The following is a 23,905-nucleotide window of genomic DNA, read 5'->3' as shown; positions in this document are numbered from 1 at the left end:
TAATGAACATTGAAAAAACGATACATTCTTGAACAAAAACGAATATAAACGTCCACACGCTGCAGCTGGGAGTATGGAGGATGGTATGAAATGAACTGATCATACTGTAGGTGACCTGACATCTGAGGTAAACATCGATTATGACTGCAAATGCCCTTTAAATACCGTAAATTCTCGAATAAACGCCGGAAATCGGCCTGTAGGTCAGAATATACAAAACTATAGCATACTAATATAAATATACATGTGATATTGGACGGCTAGCATAGACAGCACACATGAAATAATTAAAAACGGTTTACTACGTATTAGCTATTACAGTGTTTGTTTGTTGTTCCTCATTTAGCTGTGCATGTGCGTTTGGTTTCCACGGCACCTTCTGCGAGGTGAATGTGGACGACTGTCAGGACCACGGGTGTGAGAACGGCGCCACCTGTGTGGACGGAGTGGGCAACTACACCTGCTTGTGTTCTCCAAAGTACACAGGTACAGCAGCTACGACACCGGACCCACTGCCTAAAAGTGTTAAATCTATATTAATCAATAAAAATAAAGATATAAATATAGAGTTTTATAAAAGTTTCATCATGTTTTAGAACAAAATGTGTTTATTATTATTCTCCCTGTTTTGTCTCTTCTCCTCCTCAGGTCTGTTTTGTGAGGAAGAGGAGGACGTGTGTGCTCCGGGTAGAAACCCCTGTCAGCATCAGTCTACCTGCATCAGCGGTCCTACAGGCCCCAGGTGACCACACACACACACACACACACACACACACACACACACACACACACACACACACACACACACACACACACACCTTTCACTCTGTCACCACTCGGCTCAGCAAACTTTCAGATCCCAGATGAGAATAAAAATACAAACACAAACACATGCAAAGGTAACGTTTTGCAGAGATTTCCTGCATCGTGCTTCATGTACTGAATGTATGTGTGTGTGTGTGTGTGTGTGTGTGTGTGTGTGTGTGTGTGTGTGTGTTTCAGGTGTGTGTGTATCCCAGGCTGGGTGGGGCCGGACTGCAGTATAGACTATAACGAGTGTGTGGATCATCGGTGTCAGAACGGAGCTCAGTGCGTCGACCATCTGGACGGCTACAGCTGCGTCTGTCCACAGGGATACAGGTACCGGAGACACTGGAGACACTGGGGACTCTGGGAATTAGAAATAATAAAATAAATCAGTTTATTTACCTGTAGTTAGTTCATTTCTAGTTCCAGCCTCTACTTCTCCATGTATAAGAATCACTTGACTGAGTTAGATCCACTCAGTCATGTTGTGTAGTGTAGAGGTTTACAGTAAGGGGAGACACTACAGGTGAATAGGGTAAAAAAAATGTAACTAACAGATATCACCATGAAACTTCCCAAGTTTATCACTTACATTAAGACAAATATTATATGTATTACAAGTTTTGTACATTTTATGTTTAAATATGTAAATGAGGCAATATCTGATGAAATATGCGCTAATTTTCATACATTTCCAGAACCGAAATCTGAACAATGGATAAAGCCCCTTTCAAAATTCTTGTTTTATTTTGTTGACATATTAGAGTCAGAAGTTTTTACAGAGGAGGATTTTGGATATCTCTTTTTATCTCTCTGTAAATGAGAAAATACGGGATAGTTCAACATTTTGGCAAATTGACCCATTGCCATAATCCCTATAGTCATAGCAGTAGGTTCGTTACCTTTAATTGTCGGTGCAAGCTATTTTTAGAACGGCGGAGCAGAGCCGTGAGCTGCTCAGAGCTACGCTACGGAGGCTCATTATGGGATTTCTTGGTTTCCCTCATCAAACTCATCAAATACATTTGATTGGGGAAAAAATCGATAATTCACCAATTTTCTACTCACCGTCTTGCCAAGGAAGGGTTCTACAGTATGGAGGTACATTTGTGTCTTTATTATTCAATAAAGAAAAAAAGTCGATTTAAAAGATATTTTCGGTCAAAATACACTTCACTTCAATAAAAAAAAACCTTTTCAATCAAAAAGAAGTGTTTGAATACAAAATATATTTGAGACCCAAAAAATTGCGTTTGAACAAAAAGAAGTGAGTTATTATTTGATTGAAAATATCATTTTGTTTAAATCAACTTATGTTTTTGATTGAATTATAAAGACACAAATATCCTACCCATAATATGGCCCACAAAAGATGACTTTGATCCAAAAAAATATTTTCAATCAAAAAAACAAAACAAAAACATTTTCAATGAAAGAAAAGAAGTGCTTGAATGCATTTTTTTTTGTCTCAAATATTTTTTTGCATTCAAACCCTTTTTTTCTTTGATTGAAATGTTTCTTTTTTTGATTGAAGTTAAGTTTATTTTGATTGAAAAGATCTTTTTTGATTGAAGTCAATGTTTTTGAGAATGAAAAACAAAGACACAAATGAAACGTACCTCCATATAACTGACTCTGCAGCAGCTGTGAGTCTCTGTGTCACCTCCTCTCTGTCTAACCTCTCTCTTCTCTCCGTCACCAGTGGGGAGTTCTGCGAGGCGTCCCTCTCCCCCCCGCCGTCGCCCTGCCAGCTGGCTGCGTGTCAGAACGGCGCCCGCTGCGTGGAGGAGGAGGAGGCGGCGGTAACGACGGCGGCGGTAACGATGGCGGTGTGTCAGTGTCTGCCGGGCTTCGAGGGTCAGAGCTGCGAGAAGCTGGTGAGCGTCAACTTCGTCAACAGAGACTCGTACGTTCAGCTTCAAGACGTCAAGAACTGGCCTCAAGCCAACATCACACTGCAGGTGAGCACACACACACACACACATATACCTACACCTACACACACACACACACACACACACATGTACTCATCGGTGTGTGTGTGTGTGTGTGTGTGTGTGTGTGTGTTCAGGTGTCGACAGCAGAGGACAACGGCATCTTGCTCTACAACGGAGACAACGAGCCGATCGCCGTGGAGCTGCACCAGGGTCGGGTCAGAGTCACCTACGACCCCGGCAACCAGCCGGCCACCGCCATCTACAGGTACACGCCGTTGTAGACTTTACTGCTACCACTACTGTCAGAGAAATAATCACAGTATTAGGATTATCGTACTTATTATGCATTCATTGGTCACAACAATTTGAATGTATAAAACCAAATATGTGTGGTGGCCTGGGAAAACCCTTTACATGGTGGGATTTTCATTTTTTATATTTCCATAAACTAGAAGTTTTTAGCTATTCATAACTGTTTGCATAACTGAGATAGCCCTTTCAGATTAAAAGTTATGGGCATTTTAATCTATTATGACCAAAAAACTTAAAATAAAAGTGAGAAAAATGGTTTTAACTAGAACGTTGCTGTTTTAACCCTCTGAAGACGAGTGTTTTACAAAACATTAAACAACTTCTGAACCGTTTATGATAGAGATTAGCTGTAAACTGTATCTGAATCGTGTGATTTTCTGCTTTCCGAGGGTCCTTGAATGGTGCCTCTATGACAAGAAGGGACCGTATAGGGTGCCTGTAATCACGTGGTACGGGAACAGACGCTAAACAGAACGTGGAATCGATGCTAAACCGGACTTATCATCGGCACTTGCACATGTTTTACAAAACATCAACAACATATTATAACTTCCGAACCATTTATGATAAAGACGAGCTGTAAAAAAGCATCTGAAACGCGGGATTCTCTGCTTTCCGAGGGTCCTTGAATGTTACCTCTACAACAACAACGGACCTCCTCTCCTCTAGCGCTGCTGCTGCAGCTCAGCTGTGCTGTGGCTCAGCTGGAAATGAAACGCTCTAAAAACAACGCCACTTAAACATAAAAAATAAGTACTTTCCATTTTGTTTTCTTAAAATATTTATTTACCACATTGTAGTAGGGAGTTCAAAGTACCAGAATCACACAAAATATCAAAATCATGGAAATAGTACTTTCCACCTATTTTGGCCATTTGCCACAATAGAACGTCAGTGACTTCCGACGGGTTTTCCCAGGCCGCCACACATATAGTCAAAATATAATTACATTACTATTATTATACACAATAGTTGAAGTATCTATTAATATAGGACCAATTATTAATCCTCCAGAGGAAATGTTTGAAATATTCAAGTCATTAATTGCCATCTACAACAAATGTTTAAGTTTATTTTAATATTTTTTGTTTGTTTTGTTTTAATTACAAATGGCACATTAACATTTGAATTCCTACCAGTTCACTTTTACATTACATTACATTACATTACATCAGGTAAATTGACGTTGAACATAATTTTGCATTTACCTTTACTTTGGCATACAAAGACAGGTGGGTTTTCTGCAGGTGGTGATACATATTAGACGTATTTCCTCCTGGAGCTGCTACTTTTTCACGGCGTGTTTTACAGGCTGGCGAGCCATTTCACCACTCGGGCACGTCTCTGTTTTGTGCGCTACACACACAGGTATGAAACATTTGTCAACGGGGGTTTATGCAACGAGCTGAAGCGCAGCCGTCTTTAATCCGGCACTCAGCCAGTTGTTGAAGCAGCTACGTGCAGTTAAAGCTCACGTGGCCCGCGGTGCGTCCTACCTGCATGGAGGTTAAATTGTTCCGTTTTTATTGAAACTCTTTCACGGAGTAAATGAGGTGCATTTATAAAGCCGCTCTGCCAGTCTATCGACCACTCAAAGACGCACACGACGTCTCATTCAACCATTCACACATTCACACACGGTGATGGAACAGCATCAGGAGCAGCTGGAGGTTCAGCGTTGTGTTCAAGGACACGTCGACGCGCTCTCAGGTCAACACGACTGAAGCGTTGCTATAGAGTTAGAGCTTCTTTTTCTTTTTTTTCATATATAGTTGACACATTCATTTGCCTTTCACACATTTTAAATGCCCATAATATACACAAACATTCCTATAGAGGTGAGGTCAGTCAGTGTGACCATGTTGAACATTGCGCTTTATGTTTCAGTGATGAGTATATGGGAAAAAAATAAAATAAAATCTCAGTGTAGTTTCACACCTGTGATTAAGTATGTATAATATGATAATGGGATGTTTTATTTAAAAAAAAAAATAGATTTGATCATTGAACATGTAGCTTTTTACAGGTAATAAACTACTTTAAGTAATATTTTTGGGATTATTATTTTTGATTTATTGGTATACATCATTTCTTGTGTTTTATTTTGAAGGTTTGATCCGTTAAAAGAGGTTTTTGTGTTTTTTTTAAGAACCAAAAACCATCTCAGTGTAGTTTTACATCTGGTGTCGCAGCTTCTCTCTGGAGCTATAGTAAGCAGTAGTACTATAGTATAGCAACCTGTCAGCCAATCAGAAGAGAGGAGGAGGCTCTGAGTCTCTCTTCTGATTGGCTGACTGTTTTGTTTCTGAGTGATTGAATAAAATAATAGAGCAGATTTCAGAATAAAACACTCAGAGAAACTAAATCCTGCAAGTTGTTAGATGGATGTTTGGGTCCAGGTGGTTAGAGGGCGGGGCTTTGTTGTGACATCACAAAGTGACAGGAAGTCCTGACGGCTGGTTTTAAGGCTCAGTTTCTGAATACAGGCTGTGTGCATTTCTCTGTGGACTGAGGCTTTGATACTTTCACAGTATTAATATAGAACCTAGAGCTGCTTTATAATCACACTACACATGGACATCTACCTTTATACTGTATGGAGCTTTAACACAAACATCTACCTTTATACTGTATGGAGCTTTAACACAAACATCTACCTTTATACTGTCTGGAGCTTTAACACAAACATCTACCTTTATACTGTATGGAGCTTTAACACAAACATCTACCTTTATTCTGAAGGAGCTTTAACACAAACATCTACCTTTATTCTGTATGGAGCTTTAACACAAACATCTACCTTTATTCTGAAGGAGCTTTAACACAAACATCTACCTTTATTTTGAAGGAGCTTTAACACAAACATCTACCTTTATACTGTATGGAGCTTTAACACAAACATCTACCTTTATACTGTATGGAGCTTTAACACAAACATCTACCTTTATTCTGAAGGAGCTTTAACACAAACATCTACCTTTATACTGTATGGAGCTTTAACACAAACATCTACCTTTATTCTGTAGGAGCTTTAACACAAAGATCTACCTTTATTTTGAAGGAGCTTTAATACAAACATCTACCTTTATTCTGAAGGAGCTTTAACACAAAGATCTACCTTTATTTTGAAGGAGCTTTAACACAAACATCTACCTTTATTCTGAAGGAGCTTTAACACAAAGATCTACCTTTATTTTGAAGGAGCTTTAACACAAACATCTACCTTTATTCTGAAGGAGCTTTAACACAAATATCTACCTTTATTTTGAAGGAGCTTTAATATAAACATCTACCTTTATTCTGAAGGAGCTTTAACACAAACATCTACCTTTATTTTGAAGGAGCTTTAATACAAACATCTACCTTTATTTTGAAGGAGCTTTAATACAAACATCTACCTTTATTTTGAAGGAGCTTTAATACAAACATCTACCTTTATACTGAAGGAGCTTTAACACAAATATCTACCTTTATTTTGAAGGAGCTTTAATATAAACATCTACCTTTATTCTGAAGGAGCTTTAACACAAACATCTACCTTTATTTTGAAGGAGCTTTAATACAAACATCTACCTTTATTTTGAAGGAGCTTTAATACAAACATCTACCTTTATACTTTATGGAGCTTTAACACAAACATCTACCTTTATTCTGAAGGAGCTTTAACACAAACATCTACCTTTATTCTGAAGGAGCTTTAACACAAACATCTACCTTTATTTTGAAGGAGCTTTAATACAAACATCTACCTTTATTCTGAAGGAGCTTTAACACAAACATCTACCTTTATTCTGAAGGAGCTTTAACACAAACATCTACCTTTATTTTGAAGGAGCTTTCATACAAACATCTACCTTTATTTTGAAGGAGCTTTAATACAAACATCTACCTTTATACTTTATGGAGCTTTAACACAAACATCTACCTTTATTCTGAAGGAGCTTTAACACAAACATCTACCTTTATTCTGAAGGAGCTTTAACACAAACATCTACCTTTATTTTGAAGGAGCTTTAATACAAACATCTACCTTTATTCTGAAGGAGCTTTAACACAAACATCTACCTTTATTCTGAAGGAGCTTTAACACAAACATCTACCTTTATTCTGAAGGAGCTTTAACACAAACATCTACCTTTATTTTGAAGGAGCTTTAATACAAACATCTACCTTTATTTTGAAGGAGCTTTAACACAAACATCTACCTTTATTCTGAAGGAGCTTTAACACAAACATCTACCTTTATTCTGAAGGAGCTTTCATACAAACATCTACAGTACCTTTAACTATGAGTCCTTCCAGCAGCTCTACTTGGTTGATTAGTGAGTTCTCATCACCGGCTTTTGAAAGTTGAGAGCTGATTGAGCAGAGTGATCCACTGGACTCCCAGCAGCCTCTCAGCCGACCGTAGCCCCGGCAACGTGGCTCGTTCACTCGCTCCGAGTGCGTGATGCATGCGCTCGCTGCGCCGTTGCTCAGAGAGGATCCTGCAGCGTTTGGGAATGCGAACAGACGCCATCGGCCGAGCAGTTTAATCACAGACGCGGCCAGAGGACACTTTAGGCTGAGTGTCCACTTGATCGGGTGTCAAGTGCTTAAATGTTTGGATGGTTCACTGTTAAGGAGGAGGAGGAGGAGGAGGAGGCTCAGCCAGCTGGCAGCCGCTCACACACACACACACACACACACACACACACACACACACACACACACACACACACACACACACACACACACACACACACACACACACACACACACTGAAGCTATTTCTGGATAAACAGCTGCAAAGAAAAGGAGATTGGGACGTAACAGAAAGATATTAGAAATAATAGAAACGAGATGGGGGTTGGAGTGTGAGAGTGCTTAAGAAGAATTGAATATGGCAGCAGAGTGAAGATGGTTTGGACGTTTTTATCACAGCGTTTTATTTATTAAGTAACAAGACCATTGTTCAACACAGCTTCACCACTGAGGCCAAACATTTGATCTCAGTAATGATTAATGAATAAATTGTGCTGTACTGTTACAGCAGAGTTTAAAGACTAATTAACACCGTAGAGGAGTCATGTGGTTGTATGGTTTTAAGGGAACAGACTATGAACACACACACTCATTTGGGTAAGAATTAAAGAGGAACTACGCAGAATTTCCACCTTAACTCTGCTACAAACCTGCCTGAAAACCAACCTTGCAAGATCATCATCGTTGTAAATATCGTTATCCATCACCGCTCCATGGATTGATTTCTCGCCGGCTTTGTTGAAAATAAATGCACATGGAGGAGAGGAGGACTTAGAGACTTGGAGAGTTCAGCTTTAACAGAATCAAATAAGATAAAAATGACTGACATGGGCCAGATGAGTTGGTTCAAGGTTATGAGTCTGTTTTTTCACCATCTTTGATCAGCTGCCTTGCCCTCGTTTTAACAGTTGTACCTTATTTAATATGTAAAAGTGCTTGCCTACACTGCAAAAACTCAAAGTCATTCCATGAATATTTGTCTCATTTCTAGTCAAAACCAATCTCTTGCCACTTAAAATAGGACTCATCATAATTTTTACTTGATTCAAACAAATTTTCACTTGAAATAAGGAGAAAAATCTGCCAGTGAAAACAAGGTTTTTGTGTTTGTAATAAGAGAGAAAGAAAAATTTGCTCCACTATCAGATTGTCTACTTATTTCAAGTGAAAATATGCTTATGAAATGCCTAAAAACAAGCTACTTTTTTATTTGATGAGTCTTATTTTAGGTATAATGAGATTTGTTTTGACTAGAAATGACATTTTGACTGGAAATAAGACAAATATTCTTGGTAAGATTTTGAGTTTTTGCAGTGTATCTGTGTTGTTTGCTTTTATTACGAGCAATACGTACGTGCAATGAATCTTGGGATATGTGGAAAGGATCTGACGGGTGGATCTGTACTGTAAGAGGCTCCAAAATAGGACAGTCTAGTCTAGTCTAGTCGCACTGATGTGACACAGTTGGTTTTTCAATTAGGACGCTGCTGAAACGTGACCTGGTTTCTACCTGTGATGGAAACACTGAGGACGATCTGAAGGAGATCAGCTAGCGCAGCTGAGTAAAATACCCATGAAGTTCATGGGCGAGGTGAATATTATTAATAACTATATAATATAAACATATTTCCAAATCTAGGAGAAGGATATATTAGCTGTAACAAATTTATTTGGTATAGTGCAGCAGATTAATTGCATATTTCCAGAGAATCGTTCACTTTGGTATAAAAGCATGAAATTTGGCACAGATACTCTCTAAGGGTCATTTTTTGGGAAAAAGTCGTTGGCCATGCAAAAATTCAAAATGGCAGCCATTTTTCAAGATGTTCTGTAAATACAGAGCACCCAAAGTTATGCTTAAGTCAAGCCTGATGCTTTCACTGTCTTCCACATGGAAAGGTTTACAGTTTATTAATTCAACAGTGGTATTGGATCGGTATCGGGTATCAGCCATTGCACTAAGCCCAGGTATCGGTATTGGTATTTGGACTGAAACCCAACAGGTTTTTTTTCCATTTAAGAAAAGAAGGTAAAATATTTATATATTTCAAGTCTAAACAGAAATTGTTTTTTTGTAAGAACTCTGCCTCTGAAAATCCTGTCTAAACCTGGAAAAAAAAAATAGGATCTAAATCAAAAAGAATCTCACCAGACAAATTACTTGACATTTTCTCGCCACAGACACATTTTAGCTGAAATCAAAAACACACCGTCGTCTGTTCGACACCGGGCCGAGCCGCCGCTGCTGCTGCTGATAACAGGGTTAGTGTTTGATCACCAGCTCCTTCTGTCAAAGTGTCTGTGGTCCAGACACTGAACCCCAAATTGCTTGTGTGTGTGTGTGTGTTTGTGTGTGTTTGACAGACAAATTGTAAAGTGACACAGATAAAAGGGGGCGACACAAATGAAGCCATTTACCATCGACCGTTTCAGTTTGAAGTGGTGTTTTTTTTTTTTTTTGCTCTTTACGGCTGTTGTCTTCAGTTTTAGTTGAAGAGGTGTCACAGTGCGTTTCAGACCTGAAAGAAAAACACAATCCGGAGTCTTTTGTGTTACTATGTCAAGTGTTACAGGTGAACAAAGGAGAAGAGACACAGCGTTAGAGAGGTCAGAGACTGAATACAAATTTTAAATCCAGATAAAAATCAAAGTTCCTGTCGCCACCACTAGCCCCTCCCTCTTTTCATGGCTCTGCCCCCTGATGCTCAGAGCAGCAGAAGCTCTTCACATCTGGTACAAACATTCAGTACGACTCGGAGATGAACTGATTAGATATGGGGGTTGAAAGGTAAAGCTTAAAGGGATAGTTCAACATTTTTGGCAAACTGGCCCATTGCCATAATCCCTATAGTCATAGCAGTAGATTTGTTACCTTTACTTGTCAGTGCAAGCTGTTTTTACGGCGGAGCAGAGCTGATGGAGTTGTTTGTTTTAGAGGCAAATACAGAGACTGCTTGCTGAAAAACTGTCCCTGAAGGCAACGCACATCAGCGGTTTTGCATGAATTTACCTCTAAAACAACTCTGTCTGGTAACGTTGTGTTATTATCTCATAGCGTGGTGAATGTGCAGGTCACAACTTGTCCACCAGAGCGTTGTGGAGTTGTTGGATTGTGTGTTTGATGAGTTTGATGAGGGAAACCAAGAAATCCCATTAGCCTCCGTAGTGTAGCTCTGAGCAGCTCACGGCTCTGCTCCGCCGTTCTAAAAACAGCTTGCACCGACTATTAAAGGTAACGAACCTACTGCTATGACTATAGTGATTATGGCAATGGGACAATTTGACAAAATGTTGAACTATCCCTTTAAAGGTCACAGTGATCTCAGAAAGACTTCACACAGTAATTATGACACATATCTTTCAGCACGGAGACGGTGAACGACGGGCGTTTCCACACCGTGGAGCTGGTGACCTTCAACCGGATGGTGAACCTGTCTGTGGACGGAGGAGAGCCCACGACTCTGGACAGCCAGGGCCGCAGCCAGCTGGGGGCCGGGGAGGCCCCGCTGTACGTGGGAGGTGAGGACGCCTCAGACCTCCAGTCACATCACGTCATTGATGTTAAAGGACAATTCCGGGCAAATTCAACTTGGGGCTGTATTGTCCTATCATTTTAGGTCTAAAAGAAGGAATCTGAAGATTTTCAGTTTAATTGCTCCTCTTTTGCGGTAGTTGTGTCTGTCCCCGCATCGCCACGGCAGCGATGAATGGGAGTGGATGTAAGTTCCGCTGTTTAGGCTGTTTACATCCCTCAAAGCTGCAATGTTTTTCCACAGACAGCGTCAGATGGCTGCTCAAACATGCACCGAGAAGTTTGTTTACTTCAAGCAAGCCAACATGTTTGTAAAACTAGATCTAATTCAAAGTCTTGCCAGGACCCAAGTTGCCGTGCTCGGTGTGTTCAGGTGCAGTCGGAAGCTCCCGTTTGTGTCATAAACACAGGAATATCAACTCCTGAGTTGCTTGAAGTAAATAAACTTCTCGGTGCATGTTTGAGTGGCCATCTGCCGCTGTCTGTGGAAAAACATTGCAGCTTTGTACTAGCTGTATATGTGACAAATAAAGTACCTTTAAGCAGCGGAACTTCCATCCGGTCCCATTCATTGCTGCCGTGGCGATGCGGGGACAGATGCAACTAACGCAAAACAGGAGCACTGCAAAAACTCAAAATCTTGCCAAGAATATTTCTCTTATTTCTTGTCAAAATGTCTCATTTCTTGTCAAAACTAATCTCTTTCCACTTAAAATAAGACTCATCGCCTAAAAATTAACTTGTTTTCAGATAATTTTCATTTGTTTCAAACTAATTTTCACTTGAAATAAGTAGAAAAATCTGCCAGTGAAATTAAGTTTTTTGTGCTTGTACTAAGAAAGAAAAACTTGCTCCACTATCAGATTTTTCTACTTATTTCAAGTGATAATATGCTTGAAAGAAGTAAAATGTGAGTCTTATTTTAAGTATAGAGATTTGTTTTGACTAGAAATGAGACATTTTGACTAGAAATAAGACAAATATTCTTGGTAAGATATTGAGTTTTTGCAGTGAGCAATTGAACTGAAAATCTTCAGATTCCTTCTTTTAGACCTAAAATGTTAGGAAAATACAGCCCCGAGTTGAATTCGCCCGGAATTATCCTATAAGTGTTCAGAGGTGAAACTGTGACACCTGTGTGTGTGTGTGTGTGTGTGTGTGTGTGTGTGTGTGTGTGTGTGTGTGTGTGTGTGTGTGTGTGTGTGTGTGTGTGTGTGTGTGTAGGAATGCCAGAGGAGGTGCTGCCGGCCTCCCTGGGTCTCTCCTCGCCGACCCTCAACACGTCCAGTTTCCACGGCTGCATCAGGAACCTGTACATCAACCACGAGCTGCAGGACTTCACCCGCGGCCACATGAAGGCCGGCGTGGTGCCGGGCTGCCAGGCCTGCCGCAGACTCTACTGCCTCCACGGGGTCTGCCAGCCCAACGCCGCACAGGTACAGGGGGAAACACACATCAAAATGCATCATGAAGGTTTTATTAGAGAAAAAAAACAACAAATTCATGTGTGTTTCCATCTACTACTGGTATCAGGAGTGAGTTCACCAGATTTTCTAGTTAGTTTTACCACCACTCTTTTCCCCCTAATCCCTGAGACCTCAAACAACAGTTATATAGTTAGTAAGGGCATTTTAGCAGATATATGACCAATCTGGGAACTAAATCCTTCACAAATGTGTTTGTGAAGGTGTGTAATATTCATAGACTGTAAAAAGAATGGACGTAGCGTCCGTGACGTCCCCCATTGGTTTTGGGGAGTCGTTTTTGTGACTCCAATATGGCGGCCTGAACAGCGCCATGTTGGATTGGCTGGCCGAGAACCCGCCCACTCGCCTCGAAGCAGCTGTCCACGGAGCTGCTCGGACCTGTCACTCAACGTTTCCGCGCCCTAATTGGCCAGAGTTTTAACCTAATAACAGTAAAACGGTAGAGTTAAAAAAAAATCACCCCCCTCAGAGTGTGTGCGGGGGTAGAAACTATCGATTGAGACAAAAAAACGTGCTGGTACCAGGCTTTTAACATGTTTATTGAGGATGTATAGTCGGTGATTTTAACATGGGGGTCTATGGAGAATGCTGCTTTCTGACACCAGCCCCCAGAGGAAGCCGAGGGGATTGCAGTTTTTTGAATGCGGAAGTGAGCTTCACTTCTCAGACCGACAACTGCCCCCTTGGTAATATCATGTCTTAAAATGTTGAAATTCAACTCCCATGGGAAACCTCCTGAAAATGTGCTCAAAGTTCGGGTATCCTTGACTGGATTTTTGAACATTCCAAAATGTTAAATTTGGCCTTAAGTAACTTGTGAGGGGTCAAACTAGGGGTTTTTCATGATTCTGAGTTGATTGCAAGCATTAGTTTTTCACCAAAACCACTCCTTAGTGCAAAAACCAGACACCCCCACTTTTGCATTTACAGCCATTTTGCACAAATTAAGGGTTCCAAAGTGTCAAAAAATAAGTTTATAATAATTTCTGTGTGTTTCCAACAAATATGTGAAATGTATTTTCAGTTTTTTATGTTCCTTTCTGGTCATATGACTTGTTTCTACATTCACATGACAACACCAGGACAGAGTGAATATCCTGAAATCCCAGGTTGTCCTGAAAAAAAGGTTTAAAGGGACAACAAGGAGTTTTGGAAAGCGAAGTGTTTTCATACTACATTTCCCATGAGCCTCTGCGCGCAAAATCTTGGACCGGCACAGACCTGGACGTCTTGCCAAGAATGTTTTCATTCATCAGGAATGAAAGTCGGAGGTTTGAAGACGATCAGATACCGTCGTAGTCCCGACCATAAACGGCGATTCGGCGGCGTTATTCCCATGACCCGCCGGGCAGCGTCTGCAAAACAAAATAGCGATAGAGACAAAACAATATATTTATAGAAAATGGAGCCATTAACAAGTGTGGGTAACGTAGATTCATCCACATTAATATGAGACTTTTTTATAACCAAACACAAACTCCTCGTTGTCCCTTTAACAAGCATTAAATACACAAGGAGACCAGGCGAGAGAAATACAGAAGAAACTACCACAGAGACTCTGAAGGGTTAAACACCAGAGTTTTCTCTTCCTCTTCAAGAATCAAAACGAGTCCAGCTTCCTTGAAGCTTCAGCGCTGAATAAAACCAGTCTGACTCTAAAGTTGTTCCAGTGTCGGTGAGTTTGTCTCAGGAAGTGGATCTTCTTCTTCTTCTTCTTCACCATCTTCAGCCGTCGAGGCGAAGCAGCTTCCTCAAGGAGCCGAACAATCACGTCCGTTCTTCCTTTTCACTTCTTGTTCCCGGTCGTCCCTGAACTCCACATGACTGTCAGATTATTTTTTTCTTGCCTCTAACGTCTGAATGGTGGAGAGGACGGTTTAAGGCCAGGTAGCAGGAGTGAGCGACACTTGAACATATATTTTATTTTCTCACAGCGAGAGCTTTCTATTCTCCTGCTACGTTCTGCAACAGCGGGGAAAATAAATGAATCTTTGAGGGACAGAATAGAGGAGAAGGTTACAGATCTTCTCTGTCGTCCTGTGTAAACATGTATTATGGGTTTTTTTCTTCAGCTGGATAAAGGACAGGGTGAAGGAGTAAACATGTGTTTTCTCCTCGCAGGGACCTCAGTGTGTCTGTCAGCCCGGGTGGGCGGGACAACACTGCGACCAGCCAATGGCGGGAGGCCTCTCCGGACTGGATGTTGTCACCACAGCAACGGGCGTCTCTCCGTGTGAAGGCAGCAAGTGAGTGTTGTTGTGGCATTTACAGACAAATTGTGCACTTTACTTTGAAATCCGCCTTCTCTCTGCACAGATGTCACTGCTCCTTCACAGTAAAAGCTTCCACACCTCCTTTAGAAATGACAGGGTATCCGCGGGGTCTTGAATAGTATTAAAAGGTGGTACAGTAAATTTTGGGAAAATGAAGACCCTTAAAAAGTATTAAAAAGTATTTTCACGACTTTATAAAGTCTTAAATTTTGAAGGTATTTTTTTCTGAATTAGCTGTCCAAGAGTTTGAGTCCTAAAAAACATTGTAAAAGTGTGTGAATTTATTCATTTTATTAAAAAACAAAGATGAACCGGTACATAAAGAAGAAAAGAAGATTGTTGTTTTTGTTTTTGTTTTTTGAGAGTGGAGCAATGTTTTTTTTTTTTTATAAACTTTGCCTTTTATTTATTATCCTAGCCTATTTTGAATTCTGTTGTATCATAGTGGTCTATAGTCTTTATCACAAACTGAAACTGTTGAGTTAAAAGTGTCACTGAAATGGTTACAGCTTGAAGTGGTGGTGAGGTATTGAAAAATATTGAAAAGGTCTTGAAAAAGTCTTAAAAAGGTTTTAAAATTAACTTCAAGATTCCTGTATATCCACAAGTTTCCGAACGTCAGCTATGGTCAAAACCGGAAGCCAGTTTTGCCGGTTTGGTGGAATTGTACGTTTACGTTTCCATGGTTTTCAGTCGTTGTCATAGTTGCGGTAAACGCATGGATCTATTGACGCTGGCTTTTAACACGGATGTCAATTTTTATAATATCCACTGTTAAAAGCTGGTGTGATGATCCATGCGTTTTGCAGATTTTCATTGAGAGAAAAAAAAAAAGAAATCCATGCATTTACCGCGACTACCGAAACCATGGAAACGTAAACATAAAATTCCACCGGAAGAGCAAAACCGGCAAAACAGGCTACGTTTTTATCTATCTATCTATCTATCTATCTATCTATCTATCTATCTATCTATCTATCTATCTATCTATCTATCTATCTATCTATCTATCTATCTATCTATAATTCTATCTATCTATCTATCTATCTATCTATCTATCTATCTATCTATCTATCGTTCTATCGTTCTATCGTTCTATCGTTCTATCTATCGTTCTATCTATCTATCTATCTATCGTTCTATCTATCTATCTATCTATCTATCTATCTATCTATCTATCTATCTATCGTTCTATCTATCGTTCTATCTATCTATCTATCGTTCTATCTATCTATCTATCGTTCTATCTATCTATCGTTCTATCTATCTATCTATCTATTGTTCTATAATTCTATCAATCTATCTATCTATCTTTCTATCTGTCTATCTATCTATCGTTCTATCTATCTTTCTATCTGTCTATCTATCTATCAGGCTACGTTTTTGACGTTCGGAAAAAGGTGGATACCTTGGAAATGTTTCCGTTTTTGTTTTACGTACAGGTGTGTGAACGGCGTTTGCGTGGTGCTGGACGAGCAAACGTACCGCTGCGACTGCGAGCTGGGTTACCGTGGCGCCCTGTGCAACCAGCAGGGGGAGCCGGTGGCAGCGGCGGCGGCGGCGGCAGCAGCGGTGGACGTGTGTCTGAGTCTGCGGTGCGTTCACGGACAGTGTCAGGAGACGGAGGGAGGAGGAGAACGCTGCATCTGTGAGCCGGGATACAGCGGAGAGAACTGTGACACGGGTATCTATCTATCTTGATATCTCACTTGTTTAAATAGAGGCTTGTTTATGCCGTTACGTGCAGCGGCTGTCATCCGTTTGCTGTCTGCCCAATTTGCCCAATCACGTGAATGCAGCATGAAAAATACGATTGAGTTGCATGGTTATTAGGGGTGGGAGAAAAAAATCGATTCACATAAATATCGCAATATCTTTTTTGACGATTTAAAAAAAAAAATTTCAAAAACCTTTCTTTTTTTTTCTTTTTTTTTGAAAAAACATTTTTGGGGGGATTTTTTTTTTAAATATTGTGCAATGTGCATTTGTTAGCCTTTTTTACATACAGAGAGTACAGGTTTTGAAAAGGGTTTAAGTTCACTTTATAATGGAGTATGTTAATTTATAGGCTCCTACAGTATTTGTGTGTTACGGTTAGCTACCTGTTTAACTTTAATAACTCAGTGACTCAATAAACGCTCCATGAAAAAATATTTTCTCCAGCGGATATCTGAGTTACAACATGACTGAGCTAACTGGAGTAGTTTCATGTCGTGACCGACAACGGGAGGGTTTTAACAGCTGACGTCCTGCTGTTAGCTTAGCTACCGCTGTTAGCTTAGCTACCGCCGTTAGCTTAGCTACCGTTAGCTGTCCCTGTCAGCTGAGCCACTGATGCTTTCTAGACACTGTGATTCCCCCAAACTGAGTAAATACAACACATAGCAACACAAAACACAGAAATAGTAATGTTTCTTCAATCATTTCAGATTTGTCTAAACGGTGATAGTGGCGTGAAAAATATGATATATAGTATAGCTAAACTCTCGTTCGTTACTATTGATCTCATTCAAATTACGTGCTGGTTTTCTACCCGGAAGTAGGTCTATTTGTTATACAACGCAACGCTAGATGGGAGTAATTCCTACACAATGTACCTTTTGTAATTCACTGGAATGGGCATTATACATGGGCATTTCTCTGTGGACCGAGGACTGTATTGATATAGAACCTGGAGCTATAATCAATAATCAATAATCACCGTGTCTCCCCCCACAGAGCCCCCCTGCAGAGGCGATCCGGTCAGAGATTACCACCGGCTGCAGCGCGGCACTGTCCTCTGCCAGACGTCCAAACCGTTCTCCTGGGTGGAGTGTCGGGGTCGGTGCGAGGCGGCGACCCGAGGCGAGCGGGACGCCACCGTCGCCATGGCGTCGGCCGCCGCCAGCACGACCACCACCACCAGGGCTTCCTGCTGTGCCCCGCTGAGGGTCCGACGCCGGCGGCTCGCCTTCGAGTGCGACGACGGGACCTCGTTCACGCAGGACGTGGAGAAGCCAGTGGAGTGCGGCTGCAAGGAGTGTGTGTAGCACCGCCGGCGTGACGGGGTGCGCACACACACACAACACAACACAACACACACACACACACAGAAACACACACACACCAAGCTGAAGAGGTACACACACTGTAGGGATCCTATCACTGACGGACAGACATTTTCTCCGTGTTTTTTTGTGCACAGACGCCGTTTTTTGTAACATAAAGACAGTTCTTCCCTCCTGAGACATGAAATCAACGAGTCAACCTCATCGTCATCTTCCTCCTTCCTCCTCCTCTTCCTCACCTGCCGCAGGTGGAGAGCTTCGTCGCACTAACCGCTCTAACTGCAGCAGCTTCATTGTTAAATACTCGTTTTTTTTTTTGTGTTCTGACGGGAGGCCGGTTTGGGCGCTGCGACTTGAACAAAAGGTACTAATCTGAGCCGCCGGGGGATGAAAAGGCTTCACAGTCGAATCTGACATCGGCCTCGCCTGTCACACGTCACAGCGCAGGTGTTTCCTGCTGCTTCTAACACACGGCCGCTGCTCAGTGTTAAATAAGATTGAAGTCCTTTTAAAGCAAGAAGTCGACACGAAAGTACAGAAATTATAATCACAGGTTGAAACCATCATGCTCCACATCTTTAAAAGAAAAACCTGATCCGAACATGAGGACGTGGTCAAATTTAAACCTACAAAGTCACTGAGTTCGTTAGGGCCACGTTGAGAAAAGAATAAAGTCGTAGTTTTACAGGAATAAAGTGGCAATTTTATGAGGAAAAAAGTTAGAAAAAGCCGTAATTGTACCAGTAAGTGGATACTGAAGGCCGTTCTGGTTCTGTTAAAGGGATAGTTCAACATTTTGGCAAATTGGCCCATTGCCACAATCCCTATAGTCATAGCAGTAGGTTCGTTACCTTTAATTGTCGGTGCAAGCTGTTTTTAGAACGGCGGAGCAGAGCCGTGAGCTGCTCAGAGCTACGCTACGGAGGCTCATGGGATTTATTGGTTTCCCTCATCAAATACACAATCCAACAACTCCACAACGCTCTGGTGGACAAGTTGTGACCTGCACATTCACCACGCTATGAGATAATAACACAACGTTACCAGACAGAGTTGTTTTAGAGGGAAATACAGAGACTGCTTGATGAAAAACTGTCCCTGAAGGCAACGCACATAAGCGGTTTTGCATGAATTTCTCCTTGTTTGTGAAACATACACTGAAGTACAACTTCACCAAACGTAACTTATGACTTGATTCCTGTAAAATTAAGTTTTTCTCATAATATTTTGACATTTTCTCGTAAAATTGTGACTTAATTCTCGAAATCTGTACAAAAATGTTTTTTTTTCTCATCGTGGCCCTAATACTCCGCTGTCGTACAGGTCTAAATTGTTTTCTAAGCAGATTTGATGACAAAAGCTGAAGCTGCTGAGTTCAACCCTGTCAGTCACCATGACGATCACAGCGCTCATTAACGACCTCAGACGTGACGGTGAAACCAAACAAAACAAACAAACGCTTCATCTGATATTCATAAATAGAAACGGACGTTGGGGGGGTTGTGGGTGGGGGGGGCGACTTCCTCCGACATGACAGCAACACGGCCCAAAGGTCAAAGGTCACAGAGTTCACAGGGGACGACTGAGAGGTCGAGACTCGCTCCCATCGCTGCTGCTGCTGACGACGACGACAACGACGACGCCGCCGCCGCCCTTCCTCCCACTTTAGACTGGAGCAGCAGCAAGGCAAAGGGGGGGTGGGAGTGTGTGTGTGTGTGTGTGTGTGCTTTCTTTGTGAGGACCGTTCAACCTTGACAGCGACGTCGTTTTTGTTCAGACTCGATTAAGATCAAATCATCAGACGTCGTATTGTAGAGATATTTCCTGGTTTCAATCTGGATATTTTCAGTTTTAATCTATTTTTATTTTGGTTAAATTTGCTGCTTCAAATTAAAAAAAACAAAAAAAAACACACATTTTAGTTTAAGTCCAATTTATTCTTTTTTTTTTTTTTTTTTTTTTTAGAAATGTTCCCGCTCTGCTTCCATTGGATTCAATGGGCAAAGAGCTGGAACCTGTTTGAGTTACGTATATAATCAATAATCATCACATTACAGTAGTGTTGTTGTTCTCTAATTATTTGTCAATGCGGATTAAAAATAGGCCAATTATGATTCATTCCTATGGAGGTACATATGTGTCTTTGTTATTCAATCCCACAAAATTTCACTTCAATCGAAAAAGATATTTTCAATCAAAACAAACTTCACTTCAATCAAAAAATAAACAAAACATTTCAATCAAAGAAAAAAACTATTTGAATGCAAAATTTAAAAACAAAAATTGCATTCAAGCACTTTTTTTTTTGATTGAGGTGAGTTATTATTTGATTGAAAAGAACTTTTTTTGGATTAAAGTTGTCTTTTCTTTGTATTTGAATAATAAAGACAATAATATCCTTAATATGGCCCAAACAAAAAAATATTGATTTAAACAAAAAAGATATTTTCAGTCAAATAACACCTCAATTTTTTTCAATCAAATTAAAAAAGCAATTTTTTGGGTCTCAAATATTATTTTGCATTCAAACACTTTTTTTTTTGATTGAATAATAAAGACACAAATGTACCTCCATACATTTCCTCCTGTAAAATGTCAGAAAACTGGAGAAATAATATCCCACAATCGTGACGATGCCTTCAGGTGTCCTGTTTTGTTGGACCGTTCATCCGAAACCCAAATAAAATTCAGTTTAAAAATCATATTTGACAGAGAAAAGCACCAAATTCTGACATCTGAGTGGCTGAAACTAGAAAATATTTGACTTTTTTTGCTCATAACATTTATTATTCATGTGCATTTACTTCATAACAATAATGTATATTTGGTAAAAAATGAATGTTAACGTGATTTTCAAACAAAGATGCGACAACGGTGGTCCTGCCGGCATCGTTTGAATAATAATTACGTTTTCACGATTCATAGTAAACCAGCTAAAACCAGAGTCTCGTTAAGTAAAAATAAAAGTTTCCTGAATATAAATAAATCCTGGTCCTCACAAGGTTAGAAGTACAAACGTGTGTGTGTATGTGTGTGTGTGTGTGTGTGTGAGACGCCTCGCTCCAACAACAACACAACGACGCCGTCCCCGTCCTAACGAGCTTCATGATGTGATGACGCAGTGTGTTTGTCCCGATCAAACGCTTCCTCTCCCATTTGTCAGAAGAGCCAGTGAACGCATCGTACGAACGCCACACAGAAACAGAAAATGTAGCTTTTATATAATGATGACATGTAATTTATATGGATGTGAAACTAAAATAAAAAGAAGTGTGTAATAATGATATTAAGTTTTAACATGTTTTTTATTTGTTTTTGTTTTTTTAGCCTTTGAGTTTTTATTTTTTGTTTTTTGTTTTCATGATTTGTGTCATGAATCAGAATTAAACTAATGTAGCTTTTAATATTAATATTATTATTATTATTATTAAAATTATTATAACTGCAATACATCTACACACAGTAACAGCCTAACAGATTGTAATATATATAATGCGTTTGATTTGTGTCATAGTATTTTTCTATGTTGAGATGCTGTTTGTCTCTGTATCTTCTGTAGACTGTAGAAAATCCTTTGTCTTCAGTTGCCAAAAAACAAGAACAAGAACAAGAAAAGGAAAAAAAAAGAAAGAAAGAAAGACACAAAAAGAAAAAAAGGAAAAGTTTCTGTTTCATTCATGGGACTTTTGCAAAAAAAAAAAAAAAAGAGAAAAGACGTGAGCTCATGTCGGACGTCTGGGCCGAGAGGAGGAGAGGAAGAGACGTCCTGTAGTTGCTTCTTTTTCCTATTTATTGAAATAAAGAGCTGTTTCTCCTCCTCCGTTGTTTCTCTCTCTTCAACCTTGACACTGCTGGTTTTTCTTCCTCTTGTTGCTCTGACCTTACAACCTCATTGTGTCACGGCTTGTCTGGCGTCCAGGCTAAGTCGATGGGCGATGGCAGAGAGAGAGAGGAGAGAGAAGGAGAGAGAAAGAGAGAGGTGGTGATGGAGGAGGGAGGGGAGGCCACTTTTAAAGGGATAGTTATCTACTCACCCTCATGTGGACTAAGGGCTGGGAGAAGTTTCAGAGTCCTCTGTGGCTTCTCTAAGTTACAGGGGGTCTCGGCGTAGCAGTGCATGTCCATATGACGGTTGCAAATGGATACCAACTGTCTTCGTAACAAAAAGACACACCAAAAAACATCCAAATACCTCCATGCTGCTTGTACACTGCAAAAATTCTAAATCTTTCCAAGAACATTTGTCTTATTTCTTGTCAAAATGTCTCATTTCTACTCAAAACTAATCTCTTTCCATTTAAAATAAGACTCATCACCAAAAAATGTACTTATTTTTAGATAATTTTCAGAATTTTTAGAAAAATCTGCCAGTGAAAGGAAGTTGTTTGTGCTTGTAATAAGAAAGAAAAACTTGATCCACTGTCAGATTTTTCTACTTATTTCAAGTGAAAATGTGCTTGAAAGAAGTAAAAAGTGTCTAAAAACAAGCTGCTTTATATGTGATGAGTCTTATTTTAAGTAGAATGAGATTTGTTTTGACTAGAAATTAGACATTTTGACTGGAAATGAGACAAATATTCCTGGTAAGATTTTGAGTTTTTGTCTTGTATTGAAGCCCCGAAATGCGGAATTGTCCCGAAAAAAATTAGATACGTCTATATTTCAAGCTTGTTTTGTAGCGGAAGCTTGGTTCATCAAATTTGGACGAACCAGGAAGAGGAGCTTCGAGAAGCTTCCGCTACAAAACAAGCTTGAAATATAGACTTATTTAATTTTTTTCGGGACAATTTCGCATTTCGGGGCTTCAGTACAAGAGGGACATTACATACGAGCATCATGGAGGTATTTGGATGTTTTTTGGTGTGTCTTTTTGTTACGAAGACAGTTGGTATCCATTTGCAACCGTTACATGGACATGCACTGCTACGCCGAGACCCCCTGTAACTCAGAGAAGCCACGGAGGACTCTGAAACTTCTCCCAGCCCTTAGTCCACATGAGGGTGAGTAGATAATGAGTGCAATTTCAATTTTGGGTGAACTATCCCTTTAAGTGTTAGATGGAGGGAGCAGAGAAAGGTTGGAGGACAAAGTGAGGGATGGAGAAAGAGAGAAAGAGGGATTTTCCTGGGGGAGAGGGGGCAGCGCTCGGAGACTGAAGCCGTTTAATGAAACAGTGATTTATGCGTCCCAGCGTCGCCATAAAACATAATATATACCCCCATCGCCTCCACGTGCCCCGCCCCCCACACTCTCTCCACCTCTGAAACCCATCCAACCCCGGCCTCCAAACCTCCCCAACTCCCCCTCCCCTCCTCTCCTCACCGCCATCTTTACCCCCTCCCCCCTCCCTCTCTCTTTCTTTCCATCTCTGTGTCTTTAAAGGATAAAAATCACGACCACCACCTTCCCAACCCCCCAATTCCAATAAAGCCTCCAACATCTTCTCACACTGACGATCGGCTGCACACAAAGGACCAACACACACACACACTGTGAGTGCTGTGAAAAGATGGCAGGCTGATTGTCGGCTGTGATTGATCATGTACAGAAACGCCGGCCGAGGTGTTTGAATCCCAACTGGACGAATGTAAACAGACAGCGTCCAATTTGGCAAAAGAAAAAGAAAAATCATCATAATAATAATAAAAATAGATATAAATAATAACAATAATGATTATGCCATCTGTCTGTGTGTGTGTGTGTGTGTGAGAAGGATTTATCTTTAGTAAAGTTGGAACAGAGAAGGAGATGTGTTGAATCTCTGAGGGAGAGCGGTTCATTAAATCAGACTCACACTGACAAACGGCCAATAAAACACACAGAGCAACACACAACACGCTGCTGCTGCTGCTGAGAAACAACTCAACTCAACAATAAACCTCAGCTCTGATCAACTCACTCATCAGTCACACAAACTGCAGCAGAAACCCTAACTACGGTGGCCCTGAAGGGTTAACTCACTACAGCACAGACCGGCTGTAAGTCA

At 40.5% G+C, this 23,905-nt stretch overlaps 1 protein-coding gene across 1 annotated transcript in view; it reads left to right on the top strand.

Moving 5' to 3' along the window:
• The window catches only part of LOC310988354 (slit homolog 1 protein-like), a gene marked incomplete at both ends in the record, with an annotated part of 117,545 nt that extends 99,644 nt beyond the window's left edge, over nucleotides 1-17,901 (top strand). Inside the window, 10 exons of the mRNA XM_083974911.1 lie at nucleotides 347-486; nucleotides 649-742; nucleotides 1,003-1,140; nucleotides 2,510-2,768; nucleotides 2,879-3,009; nucleotides 10,945-11,099; nucleotides 12,337-12,548; nucleotides 14,721-14,845; nucleotides 16,315-16,556; nucleotides 17,591-17,901. Coding sequence (XP_083831037.1) covers nucleotides 347-486; nucleotides 649-742; nucleotides 1,003-1,140; nucleotides 2,510-2,768; nucleotides 2,879-3,009; nucleotides 10,945-11,099; nucleotides 12,337-12,548; nucleotides 14,721-14,845; nucleotides 16,315-16,556; nucleotides 17,591-17,901 — 1,807 coding nt within the window. The remainder of the gene's footprint in view (nucleotides 1-346; nucleotides 487-648; nucleotides 743-1,002; nucleotides 1,141-2,509; nucleotides 2,769-2,878; nucleotides 3,010-10,944; nucleotides 11,100-12,336; nucleotides 12,549-14,720; nucleotides 14,846-16,314; nucleotides 16,557-17,590) is intronic.
• Between the last annotated feature and the right edge of the window lie 6,004 nt (nucleotides 17,902-23,905).

This window comes from Trachurus trachurus (assembly GCF_905171665.1).
Source record: "Trachurus trachurus genome assembly, chromosome: 1".
Classification (NCBI taxonomy): Eukaryota; Metazoa; Chordata; class Actinopteri; order Carangiformes; family Carangidae; genus Trachurus; species Trachurus trachurus.
This window is presented reverse-complemented; position numbering and strand designations above follow the sequence as displayed.